The sequence below is a fragment of the Erythrolamprus reginae genome, unplaced genomic scaffold (assembly GCF_031021105.1).
Source record: "Erythrolamprus reginae isolate rEryReg1 unplaced genomic scaffold, rEryReg1.hap1 H_23, whole genome shotgun sequence".
In the NCBI taxonomy this organism is placed as follows: domain Eukaryota; kingdom Metazoa; phylum Chordata; class Lepidosauria; order Squamata; family Dipsadidae; genus Erythrolamprus; species Erythrolamprus reginae.
This window is the reverse complement of record NW_027248477.1, coordinates 121,864-147,802: the sequence shown is the minus strand read 5'-3', so window position 1 is coordinate 147,802 and position 25,939 is coordinate 121,864. Positions and strand designations below refer to the sequence as shown.

At 45.5% G+C, this 25,939-nt stretch overlaps 1 protein-coding gene across 1 annotated transcript in view; it reads right to left on the bottom strand.

The window, feature by feature from the left end:
- The window catches only part of LOC139155499 (NACHT, LRR and PYD domains-containing protein 12-like), a 69,287-nt gene extending 44,498 nt beyond the window's left edge, over positions 1 to 24,789 (bottom strand). Inside the window, exons 1-5 of the mRNA XM_070730648.1 lie at positions 24,716 to 24,789; positions 14,554 to 14,850; positions 11,869 to 11,901; positions 6,253 to 7,939; positions 4,746 to 4,823 (exon numbers count right to left, since the gene is read on the bottom strand). Coding sequence (XP_070586749.1) covers positions 4,746 to 4,823; positions 6,253 to 7,939; positions 11,869 to 11,901; positions 14,554 to 14,824 — 2,069 coding nt within the window. The 5' untranslated portion in view covers positions 14,825 to 14,850; positions 24,716 to 24,789. The remainder of the gene's footprint in view (positions 1 to 4,745; positions 4,824 to 6,252; positions 7,940 to 11,868; positions 11,902 to 14,553; positions 14,851 to 24,715) is intronic.
- Between the last annotated feature and the right edge of the window lie 1,150 nt (positions 24,790 to 25,939).

The window sequence follows — 25,939 nt, the reverse complement described above, 5'->3', positions numbered from 1 at the left end:
CGGAAGCCACCGAACGCCGTCAGGGGGGCGCTTGGCGACCGCCTCTCCACTCGCCAAGCGCACCCCTGATGGCATTAGGTGGCTTCCGAAGCGACACTGGGCGAAAGAGGGCGGCCAGCAGCGGCGGAAGGTGAGAGGTGCATCTTCGATATGCCGGAAAGCCGGAGAAGGGGACGTCCGGACCCCCCACCCCCAGCAGAAGCCAAGGGGGGGGGTCCTTTCAAGCGGCGCTGGGCGAAAGAGGGCAGGCGTCCAGCAGCAGAAGGCGAGAGGTGCCTCCTTCTCCGGCTCTCCAGCAGATCGAGCGTGCAAAGAGGCACCTCTCACCTTCCGCCGCTGCTGGCCGCCCTCTTTCGCCCAGCTTTACTTCGGAAGCCACCGAACGCCGTCAGGGGGGCGCTTGGTGACCACCTCTCCGCTCGCCAAGTGCCGCTCGCCAAGCGCCCCCCTGATGGCGTTTGGCAGCTTCCGAAGCGACGCTGGGCGAAAGAGGGTGGCCAGCAGCGGCGGAAGGTGAGAGGTGCCTCTTCACGCGCTCGATCTGCTGGAGAGCCGGAGAAGGAGGCACCTCTCACCTTCTGCTGCTGGCCACCCGCCCTCTTTCGCCCAGCACCGCTTGAAAGGACCCCCCTCCTTTCCACCCCTTGTCGCCCGAGACAAGGGGCAGCAAGGCAGGGGAAAAGGCGGTGGCTTCCGAGAACATGTTGCTTTTATTTCGTTGACAGAAAGCCTGCAGCGAGGCACATCGGAGAAGTAAATGGAATTACTACTCGGGATACAATCTTGTGCCCGGAGCGCCTCTTTAGCCCCAAAGCTGTTTCCCTGCAAGTGAGCGGATGTGCACCATCCGCTCACTTGCAGGTTTCTCCTTTGTTGGGGAAGTCGTGCAGGCTGCCAAGCCAAGAACGGGGCGCGAACTCGGGGGAGCGGGACAGGTGGCCGACGTCCGCGCTCGGTTGCCAGACCCTCGGTTGCCACACAGGTAATGTGACTCTTCTGGCTCGGGACTCTCTCTTTTTTTGCGCTTTTCTTTTCTTTGCAACCGGCCATGAAGGAGAAAGAAAGAGGTCGGGTTGTGTGAAAGAGGCCGGGGTTGGGGGAAGGGGAGAGGTAAGATGTGTTTGGGTTTTTTTGCAACGCCGCTCCATTGGGGAAAGAGGGAGGGTGGTTCGCTCGCAGTTGGGGCTGAACAGAAGCGCGTGGAGAAGCCCAACCTTGGGGTGGGGTGGGGGAGAAGGGAGAGCAAGGAGGGCCATTGTGCATTGCCAGGTGGTGGGGTCTCCCCCAGTTCAAAAGGTGCCTTGGCTGGAAGAGTAGCTGGTTTTCAGGGCATAAATTGGCTCGCTTCCGGGGATGGTGCACATCCGCTCACTTGCAGGGAAACAGCTTTGGGGCTAAAGAGGCGCTCCGGGTGCAAGATTGTATCCCGAGTAGTAATTCCATTTACTGCTCCGATGTGCCTCGCTGCAGGCTTTCTGTCAACGAAATAACAGCAACATGTTCTCGGAAGCCACCGCCTCTTCCCCTGCCTCGCTGCCCCTTGTCTCGGGCGACAAGGGGTGGAAATGGGGGGGTCCTTTCAAGCGGCGCTGGGCAAAAGAGGGTGGGCGGCCAGCAGCAGAAGGTGAGAGGTGCCTCCTTCTCCGGCTCTCCGGCAGATCGAGCGCGCGAAGAGGCACCTCTCACCTTTCGCCGCTGCTGGCCGCCCTCTTTCGCCCAGCGTCGCTTCGGAAGCCGCCGAACGCCGTCAGGGGGGCGCTTGGCGAGTGGCACTTGGTGAGTGGAGAGGCGGTCGCCAAGCGCCCCCTGACGGCGTTCGGCGGCTTCCGAAGCGACGCTGGGCGAAAGAGGGCGGCCAGCAGCGGCGGAAGGTGAGAGGTGCCTCTTCGCGTGCTCAATCTGCCAGAGAGCCAGAGAAGGAGGCACCTGTCGCCTTCTGCTGCTGGCCGCCCGCCCTCTTTCGCCCAGCGCCGCTTGAAAGGATCCCCCCCGGCTTCTGCTGGGGGTGGGGTGGGGGTCCGGACGCCCCCTTCTCCGGCTCTCTGGCATATCGAAGAGGCACCTCTCACCTTCCGCTGCTGCCTGCCCGCCCCCTTTCGCCCAGCGCCGCTTCAGAAGGCCGGAACCCTCCCTCCCTCCGCAGACCCAGAGATAAAGGAGGTGCGGAGCGGGGAGAGCCGCCTGGCAGAGCGCTTGCAGGCGGCGGCAGGGGGGGGACGACGGCGGGGGGAACGTATGTCGAGGTTCTACTGTACCCCCGTGTTTCCCCAAAAGTAAGACATATGTCTTACTTTCGGGGTACGGCTTATATTAGCCGACCCCCCTGAAACCCCCGATACGTCTTACAATCGGGGGTGTCTTACTATCGGGGAAACATGGTAGTATAGGGATAAATGAAACAACCATTTATGATTAATTACTATCCTCTATAGAATCAGGAACATTTATGTTTGTTTCATATATGTGGATGTACATAGCCTAATATAAAACAAAGTGTAACAAATGGCACACTTAAAATGTAATAGATATGGATTATGACCTGTTTAACAATGTATATATGACAAATATCTTTTTTTTAAAAAATCAATTATTTTTTTTAAAAAAACAGATCAATCTCTTACAATGTTCAGACCTGGGTTCATGTTTTGTCAGCACAGCCTCAGTTAAAAAGGGTGGGGGGTAAATCCCAAACTAATATAAAGTTATGAGGAAGGTAGATTTCTTATAATTCAAATAACTCTAAGACTCAAACCTGCAATCATTGTAAACAGCTATGTCCCAAATGCAAACCGATTACCATTTTTTGCAAGGCTGCATAGACTTTTATTAGATACAAAAAGGGTAAAATTACTATTTATTGGAGATTTTAATTCAATTGCAGATAGAAAGCTTGACTATAAGGGCCAAAAAATCTAGAAAACTCTTACCAGAGTCATTTAATGCAATGGTGAATGAATTTCAACTGAAGGATGTTTTGTGCTGCCAACACCCTAACAACAAATCTTACACTTTTTTCTCCTAATCGTAAAAGCCCTACTCAAGGATTGATATGGCTTGGGCCAATCCCGACTTCCAATCCCAGCTCTTAGAAGCTGAAATTCTATGTAATACATGGGCCGACCATAGTCCACTGCAGTTAAAATGGAAGGAGCGAGACAGTCCCGTATGTAAAAGATGGTCAATGAACCGATTAATGATTAAGGAAAAAGACTTCATCTGTATGATGAAAAAAGGAACTAGAAATATTTTTTTTCAAAATAGCCATAATGAGTCAACAACCATCCAAAACATATGGGACACCACAAAAGCATACACAAGAGGACTATCAATTGCCTACTTATCACTTCCGTTGATTCAGCTATCAATTCAACCCACCCAGCAGGGTACAGTACCTCTTGGTTAACCTTCAATACCCCACACATAACAAGACCTCCTGTTATAAAACCACAAAAACAGATGGGAGAGCATGTCCTGTCCCTCTCTTTTTCTCACTTCAGTTGAGGCCCTGACATAATACCCTCCCTCTAATCAAGGAATTCCCATTAAAATCACAAACAACTGTGTTCTTTTTGTAGACAATGTAAAACTCTTCAACACCACTGATAACCCAACTACTCTACAAAAAGACCTAGACTCAGTTTCTGACTGGTCCAACACATGGCAACTCCAAATCTCAACCAGCAAATGCTCTGTCCTACACATCAGCAAAAAGAATCAGAACTTCAAATACAAACTTAATAAACAAATTATCACAGATAATCCCCACTTGGTCAAGGACCTCAGAATACTAATAACTAAAGATCTAAGTGCCAAAGCCCACTGCAACAACATCGCTAAGAAGGCCTCAAGAGTTGCTAATCTAATCCTACTTAGCTTCTGCTCTGGAAATCTCACACTACTTATCAGAACTTACAAAACTTTCACCAGACCCATCCTAGAATACAGCTCATCTGTTTGGAACTCATATCGCATCTCAGACATTAACACTCTTGAAAATGTTCAAAGATACTTCACAAGAAGAGCCCTTCACTCCTCCACTCGAAACAGAATAACCTACGAAACTAGACTTACAATCCTGGGTCTTGAAAGCTTAGAACTACGACGCCTTAAACATGATCTAAGTATTGCCCACAAGATCGTATGCTGTAAAAGACTACTTCAGCTTCAACCACAACAACACAAGAGCACACAACAAATTCAAGCTTAATATTAACTGCTCCAAACTTGACTGAAAAAAATATGACTTTAGTAATCGGGTTGTCGAAGCGTGGAACTCATTACCGGACTCTGTAGTATCATCCCCTAACCCCCAACATTTTACCCTTAGACTATCCACAGTTGATCTCTCCAGATTCCTAAGAGGTCAGTAAGCGCACTAGAGTGCTTTCCGTCCCCTGTCCAATAGTCTCTCCTATATGTTGCACTTCTTCTCTACTATATCCTCTATAACCTTCATTGTGTATTATTGTGTATTGGACAAAACAAAAAAACAAACAAATAAATGAATAAATAAAATAATGCACGTTTCCTTAAGTTTCCTAACTCTGCTTCCTTGTCCCTCAATGTCCGTTGTAACTCAATTCCAGCCTAGGCTTCAGGAACCCCTAGTAAAGCTTCTTCTATTGATGACCATGAGAAACTGATGAGAGACTTCTGTAACAGTATTTAGGTTAACATGCAAACTGCTATTATTATGTAGTGGTTTCTTTAACAACATCTAGAATGAAATTCCAGTAGTTTCTTACCAGAGGATACTTAGGTTTCTCAGTTTTGTCAGTTCTTTAAAGAAGTCTTCCATATATCTTTCATCCAAACTCTTTTCCCTAAATGAGAAATATATTTTTGTTCTTCAGTCTTTCACTTCAGTGTTTCCAGTTCCTCTATTTTGCAAATATAATTGGCATTTCAGTTCATTTGAAAAGTAATCACAAATAAATGCATTCATATTGCAGTAGTAGAAAAAAGACAATTTTGTAAATGAAATGTTTACAAGTAGTCCTTGACCAATAGTCATGTTGAACCTGTCCATTAGTCAAAAGTTGTGATAGCCATTAAGTGAAGCTCCCATGTGATTGCCTTACTTACAAATGTGAAATATGAAGTATTGCATCTAAAATAATGTTTAATTATAAAATAGTTAACAAACTTTTTATTGTTCTCACAGATAACAATATAGTTCAGAAAAGTCTAGAAAGAAAACAGTGTGGAGCTTTTGGAGCAATAGCTAGGGAGATTTTGTTGACAAGCACCCTGAATAGGTTGTAAATTTGTTAGTATCCAGCCAGCGGGAAACCCGGACAGTGTTGTGTACAAGAAAAAGGGTATAAAATCTGTTGCATGCTTTGATCTGGGTCCACCTCATGTGCACCTTACTTGCAAATACAGTGGTACCTCTACTTAAGAACTTAATTCATTCCATGACCAGGTTCTTAAGTATAAAAGTTTGTAAGTAGAAGCAATTTTCCCATATGAACCAATGTAAAAGCAGATAATGCGTGCAAAACAATTAGGAAAGAAATAAAAGTTCAGAATTTGGGTGGGAGGAAGAGGAAGAAGAAGATGAGGAGGACAGTCGCTGCCAAAGGAAGAAGGTGAGGTGAGGGGAATCAAAAAAATCCAAAACTTTTTTTAAAAAGAGGGATTCTGAGGCGGCAAGGAGGAGCACACACCTCCCATACACTGCACCAGAGAGAGAAACCCAGGTAGGTGAGAGGGGGGAACTTCCTGCTCCTTTGACCGAAAGGCGGCAGCGGCGGCTGCTACCTGCTTCTTCTTCCTTCCCATGCTGAAGAGCTCCCCTCTCCTCTCACTCGCTCGCTTTGTAGCCAGCGCCTTTCCTTCACTGTGGTGACTCCTTACTTTGGCTGAAGCCAAGTTGATCTAGCCGGGGTGAAGCACCTCCTTTTACCTTTCTGCGCCCAGACATTCCAGGATGCAACCTCGCGCAGGGTGTATGGGAGGCAGGGCGAGGGAGTCACCACAATGAAGTGGTTTATTCCCTCTCCAAGTACCAGAGAAAGGAAAACGCTCCATTCACTCTGGGCTGCCCAGAGTGAAGGGAGTGTTTCTTTTCTCTGGGCGCGAGAAGAGGTTTATTCCCTCTTCAAGCACCTAGGGAAAAGAAAATGCTTCGTTCGTTCTGGACTGCCAATGCCTCCTTAAGCACCACCGAAAGGCTTCTCTGGCAGAAAAGCCTGAAATGGCCTGGATTAAAGCGGGAATGAAAACAACAGGTTTTCAAAAAAAACTTACTTATCTTCTGGAAGAAATAATTCTCTCTCTGCATGATCTACAAATGCAGAACCTTTGGCAAAGAGGTATTTTAAATTCTGGCAGTGTTGTATACAATAGGCCAGGATCATCAATTCCATATCTGAGTTGCTCTGATAATCTATTTCAATGATACTACATATTGCATTTTTTATAAAATTGTCATCTCGTGTCTCATATAAATAACTAAACATTTCTTTTTGCAATTGAAAATTATGTCTCCTTTTTGGAATATTATTTTTCACCCAGTTTAACAAGAATTTTTTATTCTTAGGAGAAATTTCCCATCCAAATTCTTTTCTCAACTCGCTCATTCTTTTTTCTTCATTTAAAAAACCAAAGAGGAAGTGAAATCCCACTACAAAGTCAGGCCTAAAAGACCTATGTGTTTCTAACAGTGTCTGCAAGTTTTTATTCCAATTTTCAGAATGCTGCTCATCTCCTTCTTCTAGGACATAAAACAATGCAGCAAAAAACTCCTGGAAGCTCAAGTGAATGAAGCTGAAGGTTTGAATACAATCAATGTCTCTTTTGAAGATACTCTGATTCAGAAAAAGTGGGAGGGAGTCTCCCTGATTTAAAGTGTGCTTCTTAACTTCTTCTTCCATAAACAATGTTTTCTGTTCCCAAACTCCTTCTGCAGCCAAAGAGCATAAACCTTTCACATTTGATTCGACATGCTGTTTGTATTCTTTATGGTGAAACTTTAACAAACTGGAGAAGTACAGTATGTAGATTGCAGTGAGGGTGTATGGTGTCTTCTGAAGATCCTTGCCTCTCTCCAGCTCCTGTTTCATCACTGTGCAAATGATCCAGCTCACAAGGGGAATGACACACATGGTGAAAAGGGTATCATTTTGTTTAACAAATCTGAGAGCTTGAGTTGCTTGGTCTTCGTTTTCAAAAAACTTGTAGAAATATTCTTCTCTCTCCTTTGTGGAAAACCCCAATATTTCAACATTACGTGGGCGCTCTAAACATTGATGGAGTTTCTCCAAAGCAATTGGTCTTGTTGTGATTATAAGAGAGCATTTAGGAAGAATCTTTTTTTGAAACAAACTGCTCAAAAGAATTCTCACTGGCTCCTTCTTCCAGGGATCAATGCAAAAGTAGTTTTCAGACAGATTAAAGGAATACCTGAATTCATCAAACCCATCAATTATGAACAGAAGCTTCTCTTCATTCTTCAGTATGTTTCGAATGACATTTTTCACTTCGTGACACTTGAGCCATTCTTCTGAAATTATTTCTGCAATGCTAGTCTTATGGGACTCTGCATGGACATTCATCTTTCTACAGCAAATATAGAAAACATAATTAAATTTGTCCTGATAAAGTAGTTGAGAAGACCAATCAAATATAATTTTTTGGGCCATTATGGTTTTTCCAATTCCTGCAGCTCCCTGTAACACAACAACTTGTGGGATTAATCCATATTTATCAGGGTTAAATAATGTTTCAATGCTGGTTGAAGACTCAGCTCTTTTGCTGATGATTTCAAGATGTTTCCTTCCCATCGCCAGAATTTCATGTTCTCTCTCCTCTTTAGATGGATGATAATCTATGATGATTAACTTTGAGTATCTCTGGTTGAGGGATACATATTCACCAGGAACAGCATTAGGATCTTTCATTGTTTCAAATTTCTTTTTAATGTGGTTTCTGTAATCTAAAGGAAGAATGAATTAAATTAGAAGTGTGGAAAATAAGGCATACACAAGACACATAGATTAAGTGTTTTGTATGTTTATCTTCTCCTTGATGCCACCCACTTACTCACCCTCCAGATTAATGTGATGAGGGAAGTTGTAGGATTCTTTGTTAGTTGATTTGTCAGAATTGATGTATATAGGCAAACACTTGTTAATCAATATATTGAATATTTATCATTTGTAAACTCTTTTTATTCCACATATTTCTCAAATGATTGTGATAAATACTAACAGGTTATATAAAGTTCTTCCTTTGGACTTTGAGAAATGGATATGTTTAAATATTAGCCTCTTGCAATATGGTAAACCCTCTCAGAATTAGTGTAATTGCTAGCATACTTCATTTTTAGTGTGGATTGTTTTTATTCACCGAGAGAGAAACACACACACACAACCACACACACACACACACACAAGATGATGGATTTGTCACAATTTAAATATACAGTGATCCCCCGATCATTGCGAGGGTTCCGTTCCAGGACCCCTAGCAACGATCGGGTTTTCGCGAAGTAGCGCTGCGGAAGTAAAAACACCATCTGCGCATGCGCAGATGGTGTTTTTACTTCCGCTGCAGCAGCGAGGAGCCGAAGATTGGGGTTTCCCCACCGCCCACGCAAACTCCTCGCTGCCGCTCGCCCGCCCTTCGCCCGCCCACGCCGTTCGCTCGCGCCGCTTCCCAGCTGAGTCCTGAAGCCAATTCGCTTCAGGACTCAGCTGGGAAGCGGTGCGAGCGAACGGCGTGGGTGGGCGAAGGGCGGGCGAGCGGCGGGCACGCGGGCAGGCAGGCGGCGGACAAGCCGTTCACTCGCGCCGCTCGCTCGCGCCGCTTCCCAGCTGAGTCCTGAAGCCAATTCGCTTCAGGACTCAGCTGGGAAGCGGTGCGAGCGAACGGCGTGGGCGGGCGAAGGGCGGGCGAGTGGCAGCGAGGAGTTTGCGTGGGTGGTGGGGAAACTCCTCGCTGATGCCCGCCGCTCGCCCTCCCGCCAGCAAGAGGGGGAAGACCCAGGGAAGCCGCCCAGCAGCTGATCTGCCCGGCGCCATCTACGCATGCGTGGCCATAAAAAAAGGGCGCGCATGCGCAGATGGTGTTTTGACTTCCGGGTTGAAAAATCGCGATTTAGCCCGTTCGCAATGATCGGGATCGTGATACCCGGGGGATCACTGTATTCTTCTGTAAATTTCTATGGGGTTCTTCAATTCAGACTATCTATTTCAACACATTCTTTTCAAAATATATTTGAAAAAGATGCAGTTATTATTAAAATATAAGGTTTGTATCCCCCAAATTCTGGATTATAGAAATATGTACAGTGATCCCTCGATTATCGCGAGGGTTCCGTTCCAAGACCTCTCGCGATAATCAATTTTTCGCGATATAGCGGTGCGGAAGTAAAAACACCATCTGCGCATGCGCACCCTTTTTCCATGGCCGCGCATGCGCAGATGGTGGAGCGACGAAGGTTCGGAGGCTGGCAATGGTTGTTTTTCATGACGGCCACCCCCCCCAGCACCTCCGGGCTCCTCGCCGCTACCCCCCGCCCGCCCGATTCGCCCCTCTCACCGGCTTTCTTGGGGCACGAGTCCTCCTTCAGCAGCGCTTGTGGCAATGGCTTCTCGGCTTTTAGAATGCCCGCCTCCTTCCTTCCTTCCTTCCCTCCTTCCCTCCTTCCTTCCCACCCTCCTTCCCTCCCTCCTTCCTTCCCTCCTTCCTTCCCTTCTCTCCTTCCCTCCCTCCTTCCCTCCCTCCTTCCTTCCCTCCTTCCTTGGTGTAGAAAAAAAACCCGCGCACGTATTTTTAATTTATTATTTTTTGAAAAATCGCGATATAGCGTTTCGCGAAGATCGAGATTGTGAAAATCGAGGGATCACTGTATATGTACTGATAATACTAAATTTGAAGCAATTTCATTCAGCATAATTTCTCTCTCTTAGGCCCTATTGGAATATTTTTATATATTGCATTTTAGTTACTTAAATCAACACTGCCTTCAGAATATAGTAATTAATAAATAACTCCTATCACTATTACATCAAGCTCAATATCATATATGCAGAAAATTGCTCTTTTATATCAGAGGTCCCCAACCTTTTTTGCACCAGGGACCGGCTTTAAGCTAGACCGGTTTTCCATGGCCCGGTGGGGGGGGGGAGCTAGCTGTCAGCGGCGCCGTAAAAGGGGCGATCAAGAGAGGAATGGGTGAATGAATGGACGGATGGTGGGAAGGAAGGAAGGAAAGATGAAAGGGACAGGAACAGAAGAAGGGTGCAAAGGAAGTAAGGAAAGGTGTGAAAGGGGACAGTAAGAGAGGAAGGAGTGAAAGAAGGGAATGAGGGAGGAAAGAAGGGAGGAAGGAAAAGGAAAGCAAGAAATGGAGGGAGGAAAGGAAGGAAAGAAAGAAAGAAAGAAAGAAAGAAAGGGGGAAGGGACAGGAACAGAGGAAGGAAGCAAGGAAACTTATGAAAGGGGAGAGTAAGGGAAGAAGGTAGGAAGGAGAAAGAAAAGAAGAAATAGAGGAAGGGAAGGTAAAAGAGAGAAAGAAAAAGAGCAAGAAAGAAAGCAAGAAAGAGAAAGAAAGAAAGGCAACTTCAAAGAAAGGCTCACTGAGCATCTCTCACTCTCTCTCTCTCTCTTTCTATCCCTCTTTCTTTCTCTTCCTTTCTCTCTCTCCTCTTCCTTTCTCTCCTCTTTCTCTCCCTCTCTCTTTCTCTCCCCCCTCTCTCCCCCTTTCCCTCTCTCTTTCTCTCTCTCCCTCTCTTGCTATCTCTCCCCCCTTTCCCTCTCTCTCTCTCTCCCTCTCTTGCTATCTCTCCCCCCTCTCCCTCTCTCTTTCTCCCTCTCCCCCTCTTTCTCTCTCTCCCCCCTCTCTCTTTCTCTCTCTCTCCCCCTCTTTCTCTCTCTTCTTCTCACTTTCTCTCTCTTGTTTTCTTTCTGTCTCTTTTGCTTTCTCTCTCACTCTTTCTCTCTTGTTTTCTTTCTCACGCTCTTTCTCTCTCTTGTTCTCTCTCTTGCTATCTCTTTCTCTCCCCCCCTTTCTCTCACTCTCTCTCACTTTCTCTCTATCTTGCTGTCTGTTGTTCTCACTCACTCTCGCTCGCTCTCCGTTCTTCTCAGCGGTGACGCGCGCACGCCCTGCCCGCCTCACCTTTGCTGAGAGCACTTTCGTCCCGTCCCGGGCTCTCAGCAAGGAGGTTGCAGGAGAGGCGGGGCCGGCAAAGGTGATATTGAATGTCGGGGGTGCACGGGCGGTTGCACGCGCTCTCTATCTCCCTGCTAGCCCACTCGAAATATTCAAAATAAGAAAAACCTTTTCTTATTTTGAATATTCCGAGTGGGCTATCAGGGAGATAGGGAGCGCGTGCAACCGCCCGTGCGCCCCCGACATTCAATATCACCTTCCGCCGGCCTCCGCTGACAAAAACCTTTGCCGGCATTTCCTCTCGGCGTCAAGGAGGCGCAGCGGCGGGCGGAGAAAGGGAGGGGGGCAGCAGCGTCCCTCCTGGCATTGGCGGGCCGCCCGACCCTCCCCACCTCCTGCAAACGCGGCGGGCGGCAGGGGGAGAGCGAGGAACCGGTTCCGGCGGGCGCGGGGCTTGGCTGGCTGGCGGGGGGAGCGCCGCTGGTGGTGCGGAAAGGCCGAGGGGGCCCTGGCGCCGCGGACCGGCTGAAAAACCCCAACGGCCCGGTCCCGGTCCGCGGACCGGCGGTTGGGGACCTCTGTTTTATATGATATATGCAGAAAATTGCTCTTTTATATATAAAATGGTATTATATGGAAGATTCACAATAGTTTGCATAGCTGGGGGAAGGAGAAGAGAGGAAACTGCTCATGCTAAATTAATTTTACACATAATTCAGTGACCCGTTGAATGATTCCTGCCTTACCTGATGAATCTGGCAGTGGGTGAACATCCACATCTGCAATTGAAGATGGACTAGAATTGGTGAAATGCACATTATAAAAATTGGTACGTCATAGAGCATTAAAAAAAAATAGGTAAATACATGGATTCATAACTTCTATGAATATCTAAATTTATAATGTATATTGGGTTTTTAAAAATCTAATAATTCCTATGCCTTTTTACACATTTATTTTCCTCTTTCCAATTTTTTCTTTTAAGGGCAGGCTTAACTGTGCCCTTGCCCTCTCTCCTACTTCTGGGTTTCTTAGAAGAAAGAAAACTGTCATTTAATCATTCTACTTTTCACTCATGCCACTTCTAGGACACTAAGCCAAAAGGATATTATGATCAAACTGAAACTATCCAGGAATGTAATCAATGCCATCTAAACAGTGGTGGGTTGTTACTGGTTTGCCCTAAAATGGGCAAATCAGTAGCTGTGGTGGTGGGAGGCTGTGCCCACCTGCCCAGATGTCTCTGCGCGTGCACCCAATAGCAAAATGGTCGCAACGGGATTTGCAACCCACTGCTGCATCTAAGGCCAGGGGTGGGTTGCTACCAGAGCGAACCAGTTGTTAATTTTATGGCTGGTTCCACGAATTGTCAAATCTCATCCCTGCATGCCCTCATCCCTGCATGCATCACAACAGGACATCTCAACAGGAATCCCCATGCGGCCTGTTTTGAAGTTCTGGAAGGCTGAATACGGGCCTGATTCTGGCCTTCAGAGTGCCTCTAGAGCTCAGGGAGGCAATTTTCACCCTCCCGGAGGCTCGACAAATGCCTCCAGAGCCCAGAAGGGCAAAAACCAGGCATCCTGGAAGTTCCAGAAGGCCAGATATGGGTCCGTTTCCAGTCTCCAGAGGGCCTCTGGAGCCCAGAAAGGCCATTTTCATCCTCCCGTAGGCTGAGGGAGTCTCTGGACCCTGGGGAGGGCAAAAGATGGGTCTAACCCTAACCTCCCTCTCCCAGGAGTCCCCACCCCTATTATAGGGTTTGAAATAAAGTTACCAATAAGGAAATGTCATGAATTTTGTACTTTTTATATAGCAAAGCTTCCATTGTCAGGAAGGAGAAAATTTTGTTTGCCTCTGCTGCCTCCTATTAACGTACAGGTAGAGCTGACACTTGAGCTTTCACTGATCTCCTAGGAAAGCATGATGAGGTCCTAAGTACTCAATGGCTATGCCAACAGGATTCCCTAATTTCTTCTGCAGTATTCACCCTTCTATATTTCTACTCTAGTTTCTTTTCCATATGTGGATGGTGGAGGTAGAAATCCTTGTACTCCCAAAGGTGAGGACTTTGTGATATGTATCCTGCATTACAATTCTCTACCATTTAATCTTAAATTCGAGGAAATTTGCATACCATTTTTATCACATCATCGAGCTCCCAAACTGGATAATAATTATTTTGTTGTTAGTGGGGGGTTTTTTTCAGTTGTATCTATGTTTTTTTCAGGCATTAGAGTTTTAAAGCTGACCAAACTTTTCACCATATTTCAGATAAATGTAAATTGGGTTTTGATGATGCCTTGTCAGTGATTCAATCTTTTCAGTCTTCTCTATCCTAAGAAATTTGAGGGAATTGCAGCTCCCTATATCTTCAGCAGCACTTTAAGGAGGAGGGGATTGTGCCCTCTAACATGAATGCTGTTATTTCTACATAGACCAGTCTAATGCCACCCTTTGGAATGTCAGGCAAACTGAAACTGCCCTACAAGGCAAAAATGGGGTTTCTTATTGGGATTAAGACTGGTTCTGGGACACTTCTTGGCTGTCCAATTTAGGATTCCTGGTGTAGAAATGTGCAAAGGAATTTTGGATATTTGGAGGCTGTCCTTGTTAAAATATTCATGACTGGGAGAGCCAGTGTTAATAAGGTCACCCAATGAAAAGGCATAGCAACTAAGTCAACCAATGAGAGCTAAACACTTCTGAGTCTGTGCAGAGGCTTGAAACTAAAAGCTTAAGCTTAAGGCTGGGTTTGGCTAGTCCACTCTGAACTCTGCTGAAATGAAACTAACTGTTTTCTGTTGCCTGTAACTGATGGAAGAAGAATTCAACTTCTGGTATTATAAATATATTATTATGTTTATAAAGAAGTTTATGAATCCAGCTGAATCAGTCATCTGTGCATGCTTCTGGTTTTGATTTTGCAAAAAAATTTAATAGTCCTTCCCAAAAGTCAGTTCTCAATTTCTTTCCAGTTGCAACCTTTCTTTATTTTCTGGCTCTACCCAGCACTTCATGCTCTGCTCTTCCCCAGTAGCAGCAATAGCATCCCCACCTGTAATATACCTTAATACTGTATCATGTCAGGAAGCATGCTAGAAAAAAAAGGATGAATTAAATTCCACTGTTAAGGATCTGCCTTAAATTTAGATCAATTGGCTAAATTCTTTCACTTGAATATGGCTTATTAGTTTACTTTAACAGTGATAGGAAAATGCTAAGTTGAGTGATAGTGCAGATGCTTTCATTGTTTCCAGTCCCAAACTTCAAAGAAAGCCAAACTATGAAATCCCAAGGAGCGATGGTCAATCCTAGTCAACAACAAATTGGTTGAAGAAGAGTCAATGGAAAACAAATCACAATGGGTCTTTATTGCCATGTGATCTTAAGTGGAGATCATGTTTCTGTAATAAATTGGGTTTTCTTACCTTTCTGTTGAGTTTCTTCAAGTTTTTTCGCAATATCATTTATGTTGCGTTTTTTAAGGACTTCAATGCATACCTCTAGAGCATCTTCTGCATAATATTGAATCAGGAGCTCTACAACATCTTGTTCATCAGCTTTGTCCAGTGAAGATCTAGGAATGTTTGGCTTTCCATTATAATCAATAAAATTGAGCCTCCATTTAAACCCTCTAAATTGCTTCTTATTTAGTTCCTGCAATGCACTGTAAAGATCTTCTTTCACAATGTTATCCATGTCAACTATGATGGATTATATGTGATCTAAAATTAAAATTAGAGAATTAAACTAATATGAAAAATGAGGTCTGACGGGAACGCTATTAAAGTTAAACAAGCTTGTTCCTTCACAAAGGCACAACAGCTTATTTATGATTTCATTCATACTGGTTTCCATATGTTATCTATTTCATACATTCTAGGAATGTTATAGCCTAAAACATAGACAGCATTCATCCTGATTTGAGATAGAAAGATATAACTAAGAAGCTTATCATTCAGGTTTCCCTCTGTCTTTTCCAATGATATGAACCCAGAGCTTTCCTCTTGGCTTGCACATAATGAACTGAAACATTTTCCTTGAATTTACATATTCCTGTCCTGTTTGGAGCCACACTATTCAGAAGGCGTAAAACCCTGAAAATTGTTTCTTCTAGATTTTCAAGAGGCAAGTCATAGAAATGTAGAAAGTGTTCTCTCATTATGCAATCCCATTTAGGGTTAGGCTTCTTGAAGTGACAGATGATATCTATGGAGGAGGAGCTGGAGTGATGGACTCAGGGGTGGGCTGCTACCGGTTTGCACTAATTTGGGTGAACCTGTAACTAATTTTATGTCTGGTTTGGCAAACCAGTAAATCCCATCCCACCCATAAATGCGGTCATGTAGCCATATAAAGGAAGCATCAGAACATCAAAATTGTGATGTTGTGAATACATTTGTGGGGATGGTGTCCATCATAACTTTGAATAAGTTAACTTGCTAAGCCAAGTTGTAAGTTAGAAAGTTAGAGGAGAGGAGAGGAAAGGAAATGAGGAAAAGGAGGGAAGGAAAAGAAAAGAAAGGAGGGAGGGGATGGAAGGAAAGGAAAGGAAAAGAAAGAAGGAAAGGAAAGGAAAGGTGGAGGAGTGGGGAAGGGGAAGAAAGGAAAAGAAAGGGAAGAAAGGGGAAGGAAGGAGGGGAGGGGAGGGACTGTAGTTACAGCTGTGGAATATGGGGCTGACTTTCCCACCAACATCAACAAGCCACCGTCAAAGCCCGTCTTTGTTTTCCTTCACTTAGATTGACCAAGCTTCGTGGGAGAAGGAACATAAAAGAGGTTTCCAGGCTGTGTGCCTGGACCAGGCACTTTCTCTCAGGCCTCCCATCCAAAGGACTCGCAGAAGGAAACAAGGTGGCCCTGAAAGATGGCTGAGATTCTTTCCCCCACCCCAGTGGCCCACGGGATTTAAAATTATGAATTTGGTAATCCCTAAGGTTCAAAAGATGGGAGACCCTTGGTCAGTGGTGAAATCTAAAAGTTTTCCCTATCTGTTCTGTGGGTGTGTCTTATTTTGGGGGGGTGGCTTGGAGGTCAGGAGGACATGGCTCCAGGTGGGTGGGACTTGGTGGTCAGATGACCAGGTGGGCAGGGCAACTTGCAAATTGTGGTGAAACCTATTTAACAACACTCTTGCTTAGCAACCAAAATTTTGGGCTCAATTGTGGTCATAGGTATTCTATTTTACCCCTTCTTTTCCTTTCTTTCCTTTTCTCTCTTTTTCTTTCTTTCTTTCTCCTTTCTTCCTTCCTTCCTTCTCTCTTTCTTTCCTTTCCCTTTCTTTCCCCTTCCTTCCCTTCCTTTCCTTCTGTCTAGCGGCGGCAGCAAAACTTGCTTCGGAGAGCCCAAGCAAGCAAGCTCTCCACCTTCCCAGAACTTCACCATGCCAGGGAAGAGCAGAGTGGATTTTCCTCCCCTCCCACCACCGGTATCAGCCTTACCTTCTATGCTGGCAGAGGGAGGGAGGAAGACAGGTGGGCAGGTCTTCCTCCCTCACCACCACCACCAGCAGAGGCTTTACCTTCTACTGCAGAGATGAAGGCAGAGGGGAAGGCAGGCAGATGGGTCTTTCTCCCCCCGCCAGTGTCAGTCTTATTTATTTATTTTATTTATTTATTTATTACTTAGATTTGTATGCCGCCCCTCTCCGAAGACTCGGGGCGGCTCACAACATGTAAAAACAAATCATAAGTAAACAGACAAATTTTAAAAATATTTAAATATTTAAAAGACCCCATATGCTAACAGACACACACAGAGACATACCATGCATAAATTAAACATGCCCAGGGGGAGATGTTTCAGTTCCCCCATGCCTGACGGCAAAGGTGGGTTTTAAGGAGTTTACGGAAGGCAGGAAGAGTAGGGGCAGTCCTAATCTCCGGGGGGAGTTGGTTCCAGAGGGCCGGTGCCGCCACAGAGAAGGCTCTTCCCCTGGGGCCCGCCAACCGACATTGTTTAGTTGACGGGACCCGGAGAAGGCCCACTCTGTGGGACCTAATCGGTCGCTGGGATTCGTGCGGCAGGAGGCGGTCTCGGAGATATTCTGGTCCAATGCCATGAAGGGCTTTAAAGGTCATGACCAACACTTTGAATTGTGACCGGAAACTGATCGGCAACCAATGCAGACTGCGGAGTGATGATGAAATATGGGCATACCTAGGTAAGCCCATGATTGCTCTTGCAGCTGCATTCTGCACGATCTGAAGTTTCCGAACACTTTTCAAAGGTAGCCCCATGTAGAGAGCATTACAGTAGTCGAACCTCGAGGTGATGAGGGCATGAGTGACTGTGAGCAATGAGTCCCGGTCCAGATAGGGCCGCAACTGGTGCACCAGGCGAACCTGGGCAAACGCCCCCCTCGCCACAGCTGAGAGATATTGTTCTAATGTGAGCTGTGGATCGAGGAGGACGCCCAAGTTGCGGACCCTCTCTGAGGGGGTCAATAATTCCCCCCCCCCCAGGGTAATGGATGGACAGATGGAGTTGTCCTTGGGAGGCAAAACCCACAGCCACTCCGTCTTATCCGGGTTGAGCTTGAGTCTGTTGACACCCATCCAGGCCCCGACAGCCTCCAGGCACCGGCACATCACTTCCACCGCTTCGTTGACTGGGCATGGGGTGGAGATGTAAAGCTGGGTATCATCCGCATATTGATGATACCTCACCCCATGTCCTTGGATGATCTCGCCCAGCGGTTTCATGTAGATGTTAAATAGCAGGGGGGAGAGGACCGACCCCTGAGGCACCCCACAAGGGAGAGACCTAGGAGTCGACCTCTGGCCCCCCACTAACACCGACTGCGACCGGCCAGAGAGGTAGGAGGAGAACCACTGCAGAACAGTGCCTCCCACCCCCAGCCCCTCCAACCGGTGCAGAAGGATACCATGGTCGATGGTATCGAAAGCCGCTGAGAGGTCAAGGAGCACCAGGACAGAGGATAAACCCCTGTCCCGGGCCCGCCAGAGATCATCCATCAACGCGACCAAAGCGGTTTCCGTGCTGTAACCGGGCCTGAAACCCGACTGCCGGGGACCTAGATAATCGGCTTCTTCCAAGGACCGTTGGAGCTGGAGTGCCACCACCTTCTCAACAACCTTCCCCATGAAGGGAAGGTTGGAGACTGGACGATAGTTATTAAGGACAGCTGGGTCCAGGGAGGGCTTCTTGAGGAGGGGGCGCACAAGCGCTTCTTTATAGAGTGATGGGAAAACTCCCCTCCTCAAGGAAGCGTTGGTAATCTCCTGGGCCCAGCTCCGTGTCACCTCCCTGCTGGCCGAAACCAACCAGGAGGGACACGGATCCAGTAAACAGGTGGCGGAACTCACAGCTCCAATGGCCTTGTCCACTTCATCAGGTGTCACCAGATCAAACTCTTCCCAGACAGGTGGACAAGTACGTGCCCCAGTCACCTCGACTGACTCGTTGTCAGTCGACTCTGTTGTACAATTGGAGTCGAGGTCGGCCGAATCCGAGCGACTTTATCAGCGAAAAACGTATTAAAATCCTCGGCACTACTCTGCAAGAGCTCCCCAACTCCCCCCTGATTAAGAAGGGAGCGGGTCACCCTAAACAGAGCGGCCGGGCGGGATTCCGCTGATGCAATCAAGGCGGCATGATACGCGCATCTTGCCGCCTTGAGCGCCACTTTGTAAGTCTTAATAAAAGCTCTTACAAGTGTTCGATCGGATTCAGACCTACTCTTCCTCCATCGCTTCTCTAGACGTCTCTTTTGGCGTTTCAACTCCCGGAGCTCCTCGTTGAACCATGGGGCTCTACGGGGTCTGACGCCTCGGAGAGGTCGCAAAGGCGCAATCCGGTCAAGAGCCCCCGCTGCAGCCGTGTTCCAGGCCTCCGCGAGAGACTCCGCCGAACTGTGGACGAGTGCCTCTGGAATAACCCCAAGCGCCGTCTGAAAGCCCTCTGGGTCCATCAGGCATCTGGGGCGGAACATCTTCATTGGTTCTGCCTCCCTGCGGGGGAGGATTGGAGCCAGGAAGTCAAGCCGTAGTAGAAAATGGTCTGACCATGACAAAGGCAATACTTCTAAGCCCCTTAGTCTCAGACCATTACTCAATTGCTCAGAAAGGAATACCATGTCAGGTGCGTGCCCTCCCTCGTGAGTCGGACCCTGTATTACTTGAGTCAGGTCCACGGCTGTCATGGTGGCCATGAACTCCTGTGCCAACCCAGAGGTTTCGCCGAGTGATGGCAAGTTGAAGTCCCCCAGGACGATGAGTCCGGGGAACTCCACCGCCAACCCGGCTACCTCCTCGAGTAGCACAGGCAGGGCTTTTGACACGCAGCTGGGAGGCAGGTATGTGAGAAATAAGCCCACCTGAACCCCTAAGTCCAACTTCATCAAGAGAGACTCGCAACCCGCAATTTCTGGAGCAATGAGTCTACGCAGGCAAAGGCTCTCCCTGGCTACAATAGCCACTCCTCCCCCCCTTCCCTGGGGTCGAGGTTGATGCCATATCTGAAACCCGGCTGGGCAAATTTCAGAGAGAGGAACACCTCCCTCCGGGCCCAGCCAGGTTTCAGTAATACATGCCAGGTCGGCCTCCTCATCCAGGATCAAATCCCGGATGAGGAGAGCTTTATTTACTACCGACCTGGCATTCAGCAGCAGCAACCTGAGTCCAGGGCCAGAGTTACACTCACCACCAGTACCCAAGATTGGGCTCACAGAGCCAGAACAAGGGACCGTTATTAAGCAACGATCCCTCGTTCCCCTGGAACGGCTAACTCTGTGGCCCCCGCCATATCTGCCTCTCCCCAGCAACACAGGGATATTCCGACCCTCTGGCCCCCCAGAGATCGGCGACCCCCCCCTCTCCTGTCTCCCGGGCGTCAAGTGGGCCAGACCTATCATTCACACTACTATCAATAAATTCATCCATACCGCACACCCCCCCACCCCCACCCACCCAATCAAACCAGTCGTTCCATTCGTAACCACAAGCAAATTTATCCCAATCATCCATTACCTAGAACCCTAATTACGTTAAAAATCAATTAAATTAATGATAGTATAAAATGGCAATTAATAACAATTTAAAAACACTAAAAGCCGTTAAAATATCACTATATACAATATACACTAAATTATAAGTTAATATAAATTAATATAAAATTAATTTCGTTGATGGTATGAACAGATCTTAAAAATATTCTTCAATCATCAGTAATCAGTCAGTCCAGGCATGATGTTCTTCTGGTCTTCACAGGTCTTAGGTCTTAGTCTAATTTTAAAAAGCCTTGATCTTAAAATTTTCTCTCTTTCTGGGTGTCTTTTTTAAAAACAGTCCACAAGGGGGCAGTGTTCTTCAATTTATCCACAGTCCACCGGGAGCATAGCCTTTCAGCAGTAATATACATAGATAACAGAAATTAAGGTTAAAAGGGGAAGGAGGGGGGGGGAAGGGAGTTAATAGAATAGTCCTCAGTTTTTTGACTTACCTTGCTGCAGCAAACAGATGTCCCCAGCCTGCTGCACATGTACACCGCAGTACTGGCACATCAGGCCTGCTGGGATAGGGCCAGGCCAGGGTGAGCAAGCAGCAACTGGGGGACCAGTTCAGAGGTGTGATCAGCTAACCATTGTTACCAGTTCTCCAAACCAGGGTCCGCCGCTGCTACCAGTATGCAAGATCCAGTCCAAACTGGGATCATTTCACCCCACCCCTGGTCTAGAATGCTTAGAGGCAATCTCAAGTCCTCTCCTTGTCCAAAGAGAAATGCTGACTTTGCCACTGCTTCCCTGATAAGTCCAAATTTCTCAATGCCAATAATAATACAAATAATATATAGTATATGGCAAATATATTTTAACAGTGGATGAAAATTAAACTTTTCGATGTAGATTAGCAGCTACCTTATAAGTCAATATTTATATTGAAGCAGATTCCAAAAATCATAACTAAGATTCAAGGAGCCTTACTATAAAGAAAACTAATAAACAATTGAAGAAAAAGTCAGGAAATAATATTATCCACTCAGATAACAAAATGTTTATTCTAAATTACAAATAAAAAATTGCCATAAAAGATAAGAAAGCAACTGAGAATGCCCAAAGACTATAAACCTATATTATCTGTAAAGGCCAGCAGCAGATATTTTAAAATCAGAGTAACTGCTGTCATATCTATAAATTGTGCTTTACACTCTTAAGCTAGTATTATCGTTCATCCTTTTTTTACCTTTCTGATTTATCATGAGCATTCATTACAGAGTCTTAAACCAAACTATTCCTTGACATCTTCCCTATCTTGAAATTAAGTGAGCCTTTGATGAATCCACCAATGGCTTCCTCACTCAATAAGGCCCTTTCAATTGGTCCATTATTCATTATTCATATGGAAGAGAGCTTCTTGGGTACTGCTTGGGAGCATCAATGAGAACAAAGCAACATAAATTAGGGAGAGGATGTGTCTCAAGTTCAGAGACAAACAAAATTGAGAGAACTGATTTTTCCCTGCCTCTAAAAAAAATATGCAGACTAATTTGAGAAGCACAAGGACATCAAGAATAATGTAAAAAAAGAATTCATTTCATTTCATTTTCATTTTATTGGATTTGTATGCTGCCCCTCTCTGTAGACTCGGGGCGGCTAACAACAGTGGTAAAAACAACATGCGACAATCCAATACTAAATAAGCTAAAAAACCCTTATTTTAAAACCAATCATACATACAAACGTACCATACATAAATAGTGGAAGCCTAGGGGGAAAGAATATCTTAATTCCCCCATGCCTGACGACAGAGATGGGTTTTAAGAAGCTTGCAAAAGGCAAGAAGGGTGGGGGCTATTCTAATCTCTAGGGGGAGTTGATTCCAGAGGGCCGGGGCCGCCACAGAGAAGGCTCTTCCCCTGGGTCCCGCCAAACGACATTGTTTAGTTGACGGGACCCGGAGAAGGCCCACTCTGTGGGACCTAATTGGTCGCTGGGATTCGTGCGGCAGAAGGCGGTCCCGGAGATAACCTGGCCCAGTGCCATGAAGGGCTTTATAGGTCATAACCAACACTTTGAATTGTGACGAGAAACTGATCGGCAACCAATGCAGACTGCGGAGTGTTGGCGTGACATGGGCATATTTAGGGAAGCCCATGATTGCTCTCGCAGCTGCATTCTGCACGATCTGAAGTTTCCAATTCACTTCCTAAATGGATGGATTATATAAAGGAATAGAAAATCATCCCCAAGACAATGGAAAACAAGTTTTCTGAATTAGATAAAATAAAACCAGGAATCATGTGTAAAGCAACCAACCGGAAGGAAGATAGAGTGCATATGATTGAGAAAGAAACATATAAAATGTATCATCGTCCCACTCCCCCCCCCTCGGCAGACTGTTTTCAGCTGCCAGACTGTTGTAGGAAGCTGTTGGGGCCAAAAACAGCCCACACGCAGCACCTCATGGCCCATTTTTGGCTGCCAGACTGCTATAGGAGGGCGTGGAGGCTGAGAACAGTCCAAAAACAACCCATCGCAGCCCACCCTCAGCCCATTTTGGCAAGCAGAAACATTGCCGGTTAGTCCTTTCTTATTTCCAGGATGGCCCCACAGGCCTATCAATCTTGTCTGGTATTCAGAGACACTAGAATATCATTACAGAAGGGCAGTAAGGAACTTAGTGCACTTGAAACAAAATCTTTTGAAAAATGCTACAAAACTGGGGAAATTTATCCTTGAGAAGACTCAGGATGGATAGGATACATTCTTTGCTTTTCAGGAAATACTCCAAATGGAGTTTAAAGTCAACAAATATGTCAAATAGAATATTAAAAACAATTATTTTCCTTTCAAAGAAGAGACACACAAAGTAAAGTCCTGACTTTGATCCTCAATGACCTCAAGGAATAGTAGCGATACCTCTGGCTCATCAATGGATGAGAAAAAGATATGGAAGGGACTCTCAAAGTTCTCTTACCTCTGTTAGTGACAAAGTAAGGCCTCAGTTTAAATGGACTTGAGTTAGCAGACTCCGATTGAATAGATATCATATGATGGCTATGAGTTATAGCAGCACATAAATGTACAGCAATCTTTAATTATGAGCCTACATTGTGATATTGGAAGGGGGGACAGAGGTGGTATTCAGCAGGCTCTGACCAGGTCTGGAGAATTGGCAGCAAAAATTTTGAGTAGTGAACCAGTAAATATCACTTCTGACTGGCCCCGCCCCATCTATTCTCTGCCTCTCGATGCCAGCTGATTAGGAGAAAATGGGGATTTTGCAGTATCCTTCCCCTGCCATGCTCACTAAGCCACACCCACCAAGCCACGGCCACAGAACCAATAGTAAAAAAAATCTAATCCCACCACTGGTGGGGGTATTGCTTTTGATTGTTATTAACGAGCATTGCCTGGTTAGAAATGATTCGGGCTTCCTCATAAAATCCTTAAATTTCTCATGTAGGACTGTATTTTGACAAACAAATTTTTCACGTAGGACTGTATTTTGACAAACAAATTTTTCACGTAGGACTGTATTTTGACAAACAAATTTTTCACGTAGGACTGTATTTTGACAAACAAATGCCATCTGCCGTTTAATGGACTTGGGGCTTTTAGACTCCCTCCCTTTTGCCTTCTATACAGTTGTTCAATATCAAACAGAAGCCTCACAGATTGTGCAATGGTGGAGGTCCTGCTCTCTGCATCTGGCTCATAATGCCTTGCCCCCCCCTCCCAGGATGTAAGACTTCCACATTGGCACTGGGCAGCGGTGGGCTACCAGGTGGAACGCTAAATTGCACTCGCCGCCCCGGCTCATAGTGCTTGCGGGGCCAGCACGATTTTGCTTCTGCACCTGTGGAGGTAGCAAAATCGTACATGGAGCTGTAGGTGCGCCTGTGTTTCGGCATGCATGGAAGCAAAAAAATCTCACCGAAACACGGGCACACCTGCGGCTCCGTGTGCGATTTTGCTACTGATTTTGCTAAATTGCTCTGGCCCCGCAAGCATTTATGCGCCACCACGGTGAGTACAATTTAGCATTCCAGCTCGTAGCCCACCGCTGCACCTGGGGCCAGAAGAGCTTTTGCCAGGCAAGGACGTACAATCAGGTCCTCACTTCTGCTGAAGCATGTATGAGACATTAACAGCAAAGACTGCACCAGGACTCTAGACAGCCTGTCTGCCCACTGAAAAGCCAGGAGAGTTTGTCTATATGAAATCACAGGAACTGGCCGAATCAATGAATTAAAACCCTTCCCAGAAACAATGCCTTAGAAGGTCACAAGCCAGAAACAGAAAGGGCCTCTAAAGTTCTTTCATTCCAGCATCAAGTACAATTCCTGTATGAGGAGCCAGGCCTTGAGCCAAGCAGAACTTCCTGTGTTTATAGGCCGATGGTGGAGATCAAGGACCCGCCTTCTCCAGCCCCAGTTTAAGCTCAACTGAAGGGTCTCTTCCTTTCCAGGACACATCCCCCCCCCCCCCCCGCAGAAATTACCCATAGCTCTAAAGTCTGCATGTTTGGACAAAGCACTGGTTCCTCCAACACAAGTCTATCATGCAAATACTGTATGTACCTCAAAATCCAACCTTCCCATGTTTAAGGTTTTCAATGTGAGGCTTACCGTTCTGTGGTGAAGTAAGGGAGGTTGAAAGCTACATTGATCCTAAATTCATAGAGAGATAAAGCATTGGCCTCCGTTCCCCTTTTAAAAAGAACTTTAGTTTTCAAGCATGACCCTCCCTTCTTCCTTCTAGCTCTTCTTGGATGACTCACATTTCCTGTGCAGCTGCCTTGTCTCCATAAAGCTTTAAACAAAATAAAATAAATAAAATAAGTGAAGACAGCCACTTGCTGTTTCACTTAGGTCTTCCATGCCTTTCCTGCTTCTTTCTGAACCTCCTACAGAGTTGTAATACCAGGAAAGAGCTTGGAGACATGTGCACATTCTTCTTCTCCCATTTGCAAGAAATGCAGAGAAGGCTACAGGGAAAACAAAGCTCTTCTCCTAAGAGGAACCCTTGCTGCTCACACAAGCCAAGAAAATGCTCCCCCTTTTCTTTTTTTAAAAAAATATTTTTTATTGAATTTTCAAAAGGACAAAGACATACAACACAAAACATTTAAGGAGCTACCATTGCTCCGCTTGTCATAGAAGTCTAACTAATACAAAAATATAAAAACTCCTAACTGTAATCAGATCAAAGCAGAAATGCCACACATGTAAGTTTCATTCTTGTTAAATTTAACTCTATATTTTTAATATTAAACTTATTAATTAAATTTCTTTATATTTTAAAATATTCTATGCTTATACAAAAGGAAAAGGAAAAAGGTTATTAGTAATACTATTTACTATTTCATTCTATATTATAATTAATTATTAATACCATTTTTAGAATTCCACCAATCATATACTTTATTCCATATTTTATAATATTCTGTTTCAGTTTGATTATTTAAACGTTTAGTCATCATATCTAATTGTGCACATTCTATAATTTTTTTTAATACTTCAATATCTTTTGGTATTGCTTTTTCTTTCCATTTCTGTGCAAATACTATTCGAGCCACAACCAATATATGTATTATTAAATAATAAGTTTCTGTTTTATACTTTGTATTTGAAATACCCAATAAAAAGAGTTCGGGAGATTTTTTGATCTTCTCCTTTGTTATTTCATTTATCCAATTTTCTACTTTATTCCAAAATATTTTTATCTCAGAACATGTCCACCACGCATGATAATATGTACCAATTTCTTTTTTACATTTCCAACAAATAGGCGATACAGACGGAAACATTTTAGAAATTCTATATGGTGGAAGGTGCCATCTGTAGAACATC